This window comes from Salarias fasciatus, chromosome 17 (genome assembly GCF_902148845.1).
Source record: "Salarias fasciatus chromosome 17, fSalaFa1.1, whole genome shotgun sequence".
Taxonomy (NCBI): domain Eukaryota; kingdom Metazoa; phylum Chordata; class Actinopteri; order Blenniiformes; family Blenniidae; genus Salarias; species Salarias fasciatus.
Window position 1 is genome coordinate 10546973 of NC_043761.1, and position 13013 is coordinate 10559985.

General features: G+C 45.7%; 1 protein-coding gene across 1 annotated transcript in view; it reads left to right on the plus strand.

Moving 5' to 3' along the window:
* Positions 1 to 10852, plus strand: part of pdzrn4 (PDZ domain containing ring finger 4) — a 28295-nt gene extending 17443 nt beyond the window's left edge. The window contains exons 2-9 of the mRNA XM_030113664.1: positions 665 to 930; positions 1676 to 1778; positions 5123 to 5221; positions 6661 to 6723; positions 8410 to 8511; positions 8714 to 8833; positions 9123 to 10169; positions 10254 to 10852. Coding sequence (XP_029969524.1) covers positions 665 to 930; positions 1676 to 1778; positions 5123 to 5221; positions 6661 to 6723; positions 8410 to 8511; positions 8714 to 8833; positions 9123 to 10169; positions 10254 to 10826 — 2373 coding nt within the window. The 3' untranslated portion in view covers positions 10827 to 10852. The remainder of the gene's footprint in view (positions 1 to 664; positions 931 to 1675; positions 1779 to 5122; positions 5222 to 6660; positions 6724 to 8409; positions 8512 to 8713; positions 8834 to 9122; positions 10170 to 10253) is intronic.
* The last annotated feature ends 2161 nt before the right edge of the window (positions 10853 to 13013 follow it).

The window sequence follows — 13013 nt, forward strand, 5'->3', positions numbered from 1 at the left end:
CCTGTGCCGCAACCTTTTTCTGATCTTGTAAATGAAGTAGATGCTGCTTGCTAAAAGCGGAGCTCCCAGAGGAGCGAGGTTTACCCTCTGCTGCTCGTCTCCACTTTGCTGCTCATTTGCCTAAATCGGTCTTATTATTCTGCATCTAATGGACTTAATGGTTGCAATGTGATGTAAATAATGCATTTGAGTTAGATTGATTTTTGTTTTTTAAAAAAGGGATATGGAGAAAAACAGAATGAGGTAAAAATCAGCCCATTAAAGCATACCTCGGGGAGTTTTCCCTCTGGCAAAAGCTGCAGTCTGGTACATTATACAGTCTTTGTGAATTTGCCCATAGCGTAAAAGGTTAACACATTTCTGAATAACTGGTCAGCAGTTAAAATGTCTGAGCCTGCTGGGAAAGGGGAGGGTATATATTGTGCTCTCCATTCGGAACTGAGCACTTCGCTCGTAGTCGCTTTACTGGGAGCCATTCAGAGTCTAAATGCGGACGCCTGGAAACGTACTGGAAGCTTTCCAGCTGGGAATGTAAAATAAGTTGCAGCTGAGCGGAGAGTGCGTGACTGACAGATTCTCCCCCGGTGCATGAAGGTTAAAAATGGCACCGGGATCTGAAAGAGACGCAGCGCAGGACTCAGCCTCTTTGCTCTCCGTCCCTCAGGTGAACGGACGCGACTTCTCCAAGGTTGAACACGATGAGGCGGTGGTGGAGGCCATCAGGCGGGATCCCATCGTCGTCCAGGTGCTCCGGCGCGCCCCCGCCGGCGCCGCGGCCGCCGTCATGCACGGCGGCTCGCCGCAGGACGCGTGCGTGGTGGACGTCTGCACCCAGACGGACATCACCTTCGAGCACATCATGGCGCTGGCCAAGCTTCGCCCGGCCACCCCACCTGTTCCGGACATCTGCCCCTTCCTTCTGTCCGACAGGTATTAGCATTCTACCTGCCACCTGAAAAGTGCTTATCGCTGCCATTAAAACGACACCGGCATGTTGGAAATCCTTCCTGTTAATGCTGTTAACTAAAGCTGGGAAACTGTTATTTTCCTGTATCGGGGGATCTGAAGCTCCACCGAGGTTGCAGTACTGTTCTTTTTCATTTCATAGTAGCTATTAAGAAGCCATAATACTCTGTGGAAACCCCCAGCAAAGCTCAGTGCTGCCATATCATTATGCAGAAGCAAAGCCCTCATGCAATAATTGCTTCGGTGTGCTACATCCATTTTCCTAAATGGGAGCTTTTGCTGGGGCGATTAAAAGCCAATGGGCTGATAGAGCATGCATTCTGATGCTGCACCCATTCTCCAACTATTTATAGGGCTTTGCTGGGGAGCAAATGAAATCAATTTGTCCCATAAAACCACAAATCAGCTCGTGTTGGTCAGTAATTACAAAGACGGAGTTATGGCAGCGACAATCTCCAGAGGTCACCAGTTTTATGAAGACAATATTTGATGTCTACATGACAGTGGAGTTTTTTTTTTTTTTCTTTTCACAGCCAACTGAAGGACTTTTATGTAGAACTGTGAATAAAAAAGTAACAGTAATGCATACAAAGTTGTGTTGCTCCATACAGGCATGGTTTAGACAGAAAGCTGAGGAGCGCCGCCGTTAAGCCAACGGGACATACATTAATGATCCTTCGCCGCCTCTTCTTTTTCCTTTTCTCTCCAGCTGCCACTCTATTCACACCATGGAACATGAGTTTTATGAATGCCCGGAGTACCTGTCGAACACCCCGGCGGAGGTGGAACGGACTGAAGAATACGAGTATGAGGTAGAGTTCTGAATTCATCTCTGCATCGACCACAATCCCAAAGCATCTACGTCAAAGAACAATTCGATTCCTGTGTATTTTGATAAATACAAAGGAATTGAATTGCTTATACAAAAAATGAACCAGTCCACACAGTAAATGCTCGTGTTGTGGTTGAAAGCTCTCTTGCTGGTATCAGGGGGGCAGAGTCCAGACTGAATGAGCGGCTTCTTGTCCAGTAAACAGGATTTTGGTGATATAATAATAAACCGTTTCACTTCAGATAATACTCAGGCTAACCGTCAGCAGGTCTACAGCTCTGTGGCTGCTTTAATCTGGAGCAAAATCAACAAACACACTGAAACGTTAAGAGTAACCAGATACTAACTCAATACTTTCAAAAGTAGAAACATTCCAGCAAAATGTTAATTTACTGCACACATTGATCCAAACTATTCCTAATTCATGTCCTTGTTGTTTGTTAATACACTAATTTTCTCCTCAATAAGGCTTTGTGCCCAAACAAATTGTATTAAACTCACTTGAAACCAGAGGTAGACAAATCACAGTTATTGTACAATGAAAATATTATGTTGTAACTATGACAAACAAGGTTATTTCTTCTATTGACGCAGTGGGACTGAGGGGCCGCCGTAATTCACAATCTCTGGAGATAATCCAAGGCCAGCGCTGATGTTTGATGCACACAAATAGCGCAACAATACAAGAAAAATTGCCTGCCTCAGATAATACAGTGGAATTGGCTGCCCTTCTGTCAAAGCAGCAACTATTCTTTAAATTGTCCTGTGGCTGCGCAGCGAAGTCCCTGGGTTTACGCCAGAAGGCCGTTCTTCATTTCATCGCACCAAAAGAAAATCCACCCCCCCCCTCTCAACACTGAATTACCAGAGTGCTTCACCCGCGGAGTTAGTTTCCCTTTCATCAGGAAACGTTGCTCGGAAATGTTTGTGCAGCCTTTCAGACGGCCTCTTCAGTGTGAGGGGAAACTGTGAATACGCTTAATATCATACAGCTATACGGCAAAAAGCTGTTACATTTTTTGGAAATATATTAAAAGATCTCTCTTCTAACCAACAAAAACAAAGAAAATTTAGTATTTTTGAGTCTTTCTTTGAATCCGTGTGTGATTAGAGTCACAGTCTGCACCCACAGGCGTCTCCTTTGTGACAGATGCATGATGTGGGCGAGCGAGCCAGCAGACCTTCAGGTCAGGCCAGGTGACAGTGACGGCTGACATTTGCTACTGTCAGAGATCCAGTCCGGTTTTAATAGGCGCTTCCTGGTTCAGTGAGTTGCATTGTGGGTCATTAGGATTCCCCTCTTGCCAGCTGTGGCTCTACCTTACAGCAGAGATTGTGTGTGTGGTCGTAGCAGTATCAGAGCAAGGCCAGGTCTGCAACACCGACACACACACACACACACACTTCCACCCCCACCTGCCAAACACACACACCCCAAATCAGCTGTCCGCACATCTCTCTGTCCATCCATGTGTATCTAACTGAAACATGAATGGCTTTCCTCCTGGATGAGGCTGAACAGCGCTGCTGTTCCCAGGAACAGTCTGACTGGCAGGTTTAGCTTCACTTACAGCCGAGCGTCGTCCGCGTGGACGCTCCTGCTGTCATCGTGCTCCTGCAGCCGCCGCCAAATCCGCCACGCCATAAAATGACCACGAGCTGCCGCTTGGATTTACAGACACACTGATTGCTCGGACGAAAAAAATAAGAGTTTACAGTCAATTGAAGATTCCAATCACACCAACTTCAGAGAAAAATGCTACCGTGAATTTGAGTTAGAGGACAATTTGGCCACATTTGGATATTTATTATCTACTTCCCGGGCAAAATTAATGCTGAATACCAATAGATTTTAATTAATGCTCTGCTTGATCACCGGGTTGAACAATGAATTTAATGAATCACAGCAGTCTGCCAGACAGCAGCTAGTTATCCATGTGGAAAATTCAGCTTTTTTTTTTTTCTAATGTCTTAATTATGGATTGTCAACAGGTGCCGGTCTTCAAATGCTGATTTTCTTTGATTTCGCCGAACCAAAACAAATTAGCATGCAGGTGATTTGGGAAGTTATGAAGGGGTTGTGCTGTGTTTGGAGCTTGAGTTGGACAAGTTTGATGTTAAATCAATGAATGTCTTTATTTGTGGTTAACTCCTGTGTATAACACTGTTATTCTGCTGCTATAAGCCAACCCTATCACATCCATTTCAATTAGTGTCTCAGATAAATGAACTTTTAACTTCAGAAGCGCCGAACGAAATGGAGAAAACAATATGAATCAGAAACATTATAGCTTCTCTGTCATTAAAAACCTTTTCCTGATTGACTGTATCGTCATCACCGCGCTACGAACGATCGCTGGCTGCTTTAAATGACCGACCGCCGAGCGGATGTTATCGTCTGAAATGAAGAAACAATGAGCCAGTGAACATTACACCTGGCAGTAATCTCCTCTGAATGAAACATGAAGTAACAGTTAAGTGCATATTAAAATGAAATGCTACAGCCAGATGTTTAATGTGCTTCTAAAGACAGAATCCCACCTATTGGGGACATTTTTCCTGCGTTTCGGTAACGTGTGATAAATACGATCCACACTGGTGCATGCACAGTGAGTCAAATGAAAGAGGTTTAGAGTTGTGGCTGTGCCGTATTTTAAACTGCAGATCATGATCCAATCATCACTAATCGAGCGTCTCCGTTGCTTCATCACCCACGGCTCCACATCCAGTAAACCAGCGAATCGCCCGATGTACGCCGACACCAAGGCGTTAGCGCTGTCTGTCGGGATTTGGATGAATCGGCCGGTGAACTGAACTGGAAGAGGCGTCTGAGTACAGTCGTCGTGTTACGATATTCTAAACTCCTTTCGCAAGACAACCTTTGAAGGTCAGGGCTGTTTGCACAGGGGGGGTTAAATGCCACAGAAATTAATTCCCGCCTCTGTCAATCTCTGCTATCGTGGTTTCCCATGACAGGGGGAAAAAAAAAAGAAAAGAAGGAAGAGGGCCTGAGGTTTAATTCATGCCCACTTCCCCCCTCCCTTTTTCCCTTTTCACCTTCCGCTCTAATCGACAGCCCACCTTTTCTAAACGTCACAGCGGAGGGTTAATAAGAAATGACTCCTGGTGTTCGCTTGATGTGATTACATTCACAAACAGCAGAGATCAAGTGAAGTCGGTGACGAGCGGGGCGAAGTTTAGACAAATTCACGGTGGAAGGCGGTTCGCGTTCTGGGTTCACTTTAATACCAACTGGCTTCTTACACTCGACGGAGCTTCGTTGGCATCATTCGTATATATTCTGTTTGTGTGTTTGTGTAACAGGAGGTGGAGCTGTGCAGACAGAACAGCCAGGAGAAGCTGGGACTGACGCTGTGCTACAGGACCGACGACGAGGAGGACACCGGCATCTACGTCAGCCAGGTAGCGGAAGGGAACTCCCGTCACACCTGGAACCACATTTTAAAGAAATAACTTCTAAAATGCAAAGAAAAGGAGTATTCGATTTCTGAAAAATAAATCGTACCACCATGAGATCTTGGAGACGGAGCAGCCGGTTCATTAAAGCAAAGTCTCAGCGCTGTTATCGCTTTCCTCTCAAGCAGGAAGTTATTAAAAGATATCCCATTTGAATCCCCGTCTTTACATAGCGGAGCAGAGAGTAAGTCAAACTGAATTAGGGAGGAGGGAGAGGAAAATGTTTGCCAGTCAAATATCAGCTGAGAGAGAGAGACACGCTTGGCCAAAGAGGAAGCCAGGTTTGAAATGCGATTCCCTTCATGCCGTTCCGTTTCCTCCTCCCTCAGCGTGTTTTAATTGAAGCTTTTAATTAGCTCGGAGCATAAATCCTCCTTTTCACCCCACATTTTCATAAATGCCACATTTACTCATTTGCAGGAAGCCATCTACCAAAGACACAAAGCAAAGATTAAATTTAATGGAGATTTTTATATATATATATATATAAACTGAAAGAATTTTCAGCTGTGAGAAGAAAAACTTCCTCCAGCAGATTTATTGGTATAACGGAGTGAAAACTAATTGTACAATTGCTGAGACAAATCTTTATAAATGAATGAATTATGAAGGTTTTAAGCTCCACGAACTGAATTACTAGAGTAATCTGAATTAGTATAATGTGTGAATTCATGTGAGCTACCAGCTCCTCCTCTGGTTTTCCACCTGTTCTCCTTTAACCAGACAAAACGGTGAAATCCTGACACCCCCCTGAACCTCAGAACCGCCTGCTGCAAAACAGAACACAGCTATTTTTATATGTTTGATGAAAGGAGGAAAAAACAAAAATGCTAATTCCACTCATCTGAATGCATGTATGGATCGCATTGTTGCTTCTTTTGGGAGCTGCACGACGCTACGCCCATCTCCGCGTTTCCACTTCTCTTGATCTTTAATGCAAGAACACCAAAGTTTCCGAAGCAAGTGTTGCAGCAGCGTATGTGCACAGCGACGAGGACGCATCGCCAAGGATATGGGGAAGCTGCTCCTTTCAGCTAAACTAGAACCATAAACATTTACAGCTTTTTATGTTTTCCAGTTGTTTTTTGTTTTTTTACCGCTCTGCCTCTCATCATCCTTTATGCATACTTGCCAGAAAACACTCACATGAGTTACTTCACTTACTATCAGTCTTGGGCGACTGGAAGCATCCAGCCCGCGTCACATGAAAAATATGAGGCTGTCAGTGGGGGGGAAATGAGAATCTTTTTACTTGGTGAAAAACAGACTTTCCACCTATAACGGCAGACATAAAAGAGCGGCGGCGAAAGCGTACATCACCGGTGGTTTTCCGGAGACGCTCAATGAGTGGCTGTCAACACCGAGCTCTGTGTTCTTTTGTGCAGGTGGAGCCGAACAGCATTGCGGCGAGAGACGGACGCATTAAGGAAGGAGATCGGATTTTACAGGTTGGTTTTCACTGACCAACTGTTATATTATGAACCCAAAATACAAACCCAGCTTTTACGTCCCTGGGAGGATGTTATCGACGATATTGAAAGAAAAATATTTGCCTTGTGTCCTTTTTCTGTGGAGAAAGAAACCGCAAAGGCCAAAGCTGCCAGCATCTCCAGCCTTGGCAAGCATATGTATATTTAATCACCTCGTTTTACCGGGGAAATTAAAGTCCTTAGTCGCAGTTACACCAGGTACTTCATCTTCTCTAGGGCCACTCTCACTTTGTGGCAGTTGCTCTGTTTCTCATTATGCAGAAACATCTTTGGTGTCAGAGACTATGAATAGCCCTCTTTCTGTAACACCACTTCCAGGGTGTTAGAAACTAACGGCCACTTCTTTGTTGCAAATATAGTATATTTCTGCATTTAATACAGTTAGTTTAAGAAATGTAGCATTTGAAATTAGGATAAGCACAATTTCAATGTTTGGCCATATTTATGATTTTTTTTTTTTTTTTTAAACGATGGATATTTATGTTGTCAACAATATTCTGATATACTACTGAATAAAATACTGCAGCTGCTTTTCAAATCATGCCTGGAGCACATCTAACCTCAAACTAACTGTCCTGATATCTTGCAGACCTGTTTTGATGGTACAAATAAAGGTATCTTTATCGATATATTGTTTTAACCTGAAAAGCAGCTTGGTTCTAATATGGAGCGTAAAAGGGAAAACGTGAAGACAAGAACATTTCCGAGGAAGCCTTGCTTCGGAGCGTTCACTTAACCCTTAGCCTCAGTGTGAAATGGCAGAACATGAACTCTAGATTCCACGGACGAAGACAAAATGTGCCCTCATCTACGTTGTGCACTCAGTGTAGATTACGGCCACTTATCTTGTCAGAAAATGCACAAACTGACACTTTGTGTTGTGAAATGAGATGACAATGTCACGTGTGTCTCTGCATTAACAACCGCCGCACATACATGACTGCTTGATATTCATTATTCAAGCCAAATAAATATAACACAGTATATATGGTAATGGAAAAAGGCGCCTCCCATAATTATTGATGCTTTCAATATGTGATAGCTCAACTAACTCCAAGTCTGAAGCACGTTGGACCAACATTATTTCTCCTCCATATTTATTGTATACCGTTCTCGTCGTGCCTCTGTTCTCTCACCGTAGTGTTTCTGTTTCCCTCCACTATGAGTGATTGTAGGTACCGGGCCCTGCTGTACTCCTGGCCCTATTATCTCCTTCTGACAGCCCCATTACTCTAGTGAGGAAAAGATGAACGCAACCTGTCAAAGAACAGTTAATTGTATGTCTAGATGGCGCGGTGAGAGCAGACTCTCGTGAGGTCGGACTCCGCGCTCGCAATTGACTCCTGTTTTACTGAGTGGGCTGCGTTCCAGTGCCGTTTCCCATGGATTCGTGGAGTATGGGAGCATAATGGCAGAAAGAAAAGGACAGATGTTGAAGACTTACAGATCTAAGAACGCATTGTGAAAAAGACAGTGGTAAAAGGAGTGTTTTGCAAAATTGGAACAATAACTTTCTTCTTTCATGTCATGTTGGTTGAATGAAGAGAAAATCCCTCACTGTTACATATGTGGACTTTCAACAGTTTTTTTTTGTTGTTGTTGTTGTTGTTGCCTCAACCACCTGTCTTTGTTTTTGATGTACAGATAAATGGCTGCGAAGTGCAAGATCGAGAGAAAGCCGTTGCCTTGTTGTCAAGTGAAGAAGCGCGGAGCATCGTTCTACTTGTCACAAGGCCTGAAATCCAGGTAAACACGTTTACACACACCTACACACCAACCGTGCCCAATCCTGACGGTGTGTGTCATGTCAAATAAAAACCATTGCCAGCCAGGTGCCTTTATTTTATTTTCTGTCAGAGTGATTGTTTGGAGACCTTACAAACACACACACGAACACACACTGCGAGGCAGGGAAAGATGAGTTTCTGACAAGATGTTGTGATTTCAGCTGGAGGAAGAGGCCGTGTGGCTGGATGATGAACAACAGGAGCTGGTGGAGGAGCTGAAGATGGAGATCCTGGAGCAGAGGAGGAAGCAGAAGGAACATAACTTTGGCAGGGGAGACGAGGTGAGAAACATAAACAGAGATGAGTAATGAACAGGCCAGAATTTCATATCCCGACATCAAGTCGGCTCTTCTGCCAGACAAGAAGGCTCAGTGCGAAGCATTTGGTGGAAAAAATAAGAAAAGTTTTCTATGTTGTTTACATCTTGGCAGCCTCAGTGTGGTTAAAGTTGGGAAAACCAAGGCTGTAGCACACAAACTTTATTCAATGTTACATAGGCGCACTTCAATCACATCTTTAAATTAAATTACTTTTTCCAATAATACAGTTTTTTTTCCCCTCGTTCTCCAGCATCAAGCCGAAGAGGAAATGACAACAGACACAGCGACCTGTTCGTCCAACCATCAGGACAGCGGATTCGGATGCAGCACAGACAGTCCGGAGCACCAACCCCTGCTGGCCAGACTGCACAGGAGGAGCCCCGCCCACTGTCTGAGGGAACGGTGGCAGGCAGACCATCCGCGAGTCGACGCGCAGGAAAATCGCAGCACCAGAACACGGTGCCCGGGACAAAGCCACGAAGGCGTCCTGAGAATCCGCAACGGCGGAGGCGGGATACTTGGCTTAGAAAATCGCTTCCAGCAACTCTTGGAGCTCAAATGTCAGATTCGGAACGGGGGCGAGTGTGGGGTGTACTCCATCCGGCACAGCATCGAGTGTAGCCTCACGGAGCAAGGGGGAGGGGACGGAGATGGCGTGGATGATGTGGAGGGAGGGGGAGGAGTGGAGCAGGAGTTGAGGATGCTGAATGAGGAGCTGCGCAGCATCGAGCTGGAGTGCCAGAGCATCATGCAGGCCCATCAGCTCCGCCAGGCCCAACAGCTGGAGCACTCGCAACCCGCGCACTGCTCGCCGGGAAGGAGCTCCAAGGACGGCCAGAAGCGGCACGGCCGACTGGCCGACATCCACGAGCACCCCGAGAGGTCAGACAGCGATAAGATCCGAGAGAAGGACAGCTCCAGCGCCTACAACACGGCCGAGAGCGCGAGGTCGACGCCGCTGGGCGTGGAGAGATCCCCAGACCACTCGCTGCAGAGACACATCAGCATCACCAACCAGAAAAACCTCAGGCTGGCCGCCTCCGCACCCTCCAGTCCGATCCCCATCCCCAAACCCCAGGGCTCGGCCAGTCGGAGACCGGCAGACCCGGGTCCTCTGATCTCCAGTAGTCCAGACCAGAGCAACCCTTCCAGGTCCGAGTCGGACCCAGCGCTGCCTGCAGACGACGAGAGGTGTGAAAAGAAAGGAAGGACCAGAGACTCAAGAAGAGCGGGACCCTATGGCTCGTCCTACCAGACGGCTCCTTATCACAGCCAGGGGGGATCCAGGCAGCTCCAGGTCTGTATGATCAAGAAGATGTGAATCTGATGCAGATGATTTGTTCAGGACGTTGCTGACTGTGTTTTCTTTCTCTCGTTGCAGAGCTATATGCAGCTGCTGCAGCAGCACTCGTCCCTGGAGTACTCCCAGAGCCAGCTGAGTCTGCTCAGCGTCTGTCGAGACCCGGCGCACCGGAACGGACGCCCCGGGGAGCCCCGTCTGGAGTGGAAGGTCAAGGTCCGCGCCGACGGGACGCGCTACGTCGCCCGGAGGCCCGCCCGCGACCGGATACTCCGCGAGCGAGCGCTGAGGATCCGGGAAGAGAGGAGCGGCGGCATGACCACGGACGACGACGCCATGAGCGAGATGAAGATGGGCCGCTACTGGAGCAAAGAGGAGAGGAAGCAGCACCTGGCGAGGGCCAGGGAGCAGAGGAAGAGGAGGGAGTTCATGCAGAAGAGCCGCCTGGAGTGTCTGAAGGAGGGTCCAGCAAGCGGGGCCGAGGGTCGGAAGGAGATCAACATCTTGGAGCTCAGTCATAAGAAAATGATGAAGAAACGGAACAAAAAGATTCTGGACAACTGGATGACCATCCAGGAGCTGATGAGCCACGGAGCGAGAGTCCCAGAGGGCTCCAAAGTTCACAACGCCTTCCTCTCTGTCACCACCGTTTAGTAAACACATGTATCGTCCCACAGGAAGCACAGGACACTTCGATATCGGGATGATCGCTTGAATTTTCCGGCGTCATCTGAGATTAAATCAAGATTTAATAATGAGAACTTCTGTAGCAAATTCTGAGGCAACTTTGAATCAGAACGTCCTTCCTCACTTTCACGTTTGCTTTCTGGAAAGGCGCTGGCTTCGGTCGCATGATGACACATGACCTTCATGACTCTACATTGTGTGTTCTTACTTCTTTGGTTTCATTGCATATGAAGCGACTTCTCTCGCCTCGTTTAAGGTGGCGCTTTTTTTATAACGGATGAAAAATGCAATATTTTTCACACTTTTTAAGCCCAGTACTTTTTTGTAACGAGATTTTACACTGAACTTTGATGTACTGTAAACATTTTACTGCAATTTTTGTTTTTTGTTTTTAATTTATGTCTGCATCACTGAAGCTACCGCTGTCACAGGTGACGCAGTTTGATTGTAGCGTCGCCTCAAACCCTCCATTCAAAACCCGTTCTTTCATTGCGTCGCCTGTAAGTCAGAGCTGCGTGACGGACCGACGACTCAAGTCAAAGCACTGAAAGTATCGTTTTGCCATTTCTGAGGCTCGTGTTTTTCACGAGCTGGGAGTGGCTTTGTGAAACGGTTTTACCTCACCTCACGGCTCAATGTATGTGAATGCTTGGCTCATGGGGTCACTGACTCACCCTACAACTTACAAGCATAAATGTGTGAATTATGTTAATGTCAGACAGATTTTTATTTATATTGTTTATTTATATTTATTGTACATTATTTTTGAATGGTTTGTCTGATCCAGTTTTTTTCACATGAAAATGGTTAAACTTGTGTATCATATTTGCAGCCTTGAAACTCCAGACTACTGCTCTCTATTGTAAAGAATTTTGAAGAGGCCTTGAGTTCAGTATTTGTTGATGGTGATGTTTCTAATAAAATAATGTTAAAATAAAAAAAAAATACAGAGAAAGAATTCTCTATTTACAGTAATGACCTTCCGAACACTGTATCATCACTGGGATGTTTTTACGTCCAGTATATTAATTTACGCCAAAGTTTTTAGCCTTGCGATCAGCGCTGCTGGAGGGAAAGCAATGGCGGGGATTGTAAATTAAGATGGGAAGTATAATCTGCTAAACATTAGGCTGAGAGCTCCACTGAGCTTTGCAAAGCTGCGAGCTAATTAACACTTGTGCGTCCGGTATAAATCCTCGCAATGAGCCCATTTAGTGCCTGACTCACGGAGTGGACTCATCGCCTGCTCGTGACCTTGTGGTTTACTCGTGCAACATCTGAAACATCGAGTCTCAAACAAAAACATTAGCTGAAATTTATCGCGGAAACTTCTCTTGTTTGCAGGAAAAAACATATAAGAAGGGTCAAAATTTAAATGCACCAAATGTTCATGCATATCAAATAACTGTTGGTTGAACTGTGAATCCCATTAAATTAGCAGAAGTAACAAAGTGCAACTCGGACACGCCATCAATAACTGTTAAGACGACGAGTCCACTAAAAAAAAAAAAAAAACGTCCAAGTTTGCTGCAATAAAAGAAAGAAGAGGCAGTCTGGATGTTTATAATGAAGAAAGAAACAAAACCTTGTAGCGAGTGCTGCGACTGCTCAATGCTCCGTAATCAACTGCACTCAGAAAACGCTGAGAGAATCTGTGAATGATTATAAAGAAAATGATTGCTGCACCTGGAAATCCACCACACCTGCCTCCAGGTTCCCCTACACCCTCATCTCCATATTCACTCCTAACAGGAAACCATAAAGCATTTTGATGTTGTGCGGCTTGATAGTCCCTACATAGTAATTTAGCCTGTCATTACAGTTTACAGTATTCATGTATTCATACTGTGATGACTGACTGACAGCGTGGGGGTGGTGGCTGGGATAAAGGTGCAAGGTAGTGTGTGTATGTGTGTGTGCGTGCACGTGGAGGGGGTGCATGTCCATTTAGCGATAGGAAGCATCAAAGCTAAACTATACTTCCATTTCAAAGCATTAAGGAGACACCGGTGAAGTCTCCTCATCCCCTGTCAGTCTGCCGAGCGTGTCCACAGCCCAGTGAACTGAAGAATTAATGAGAGGCATCAGACTGGCATCCCCATCACCGCAGCCATAATGCATAATATTTAATCAGGTAAGCACTGCATCCACTTT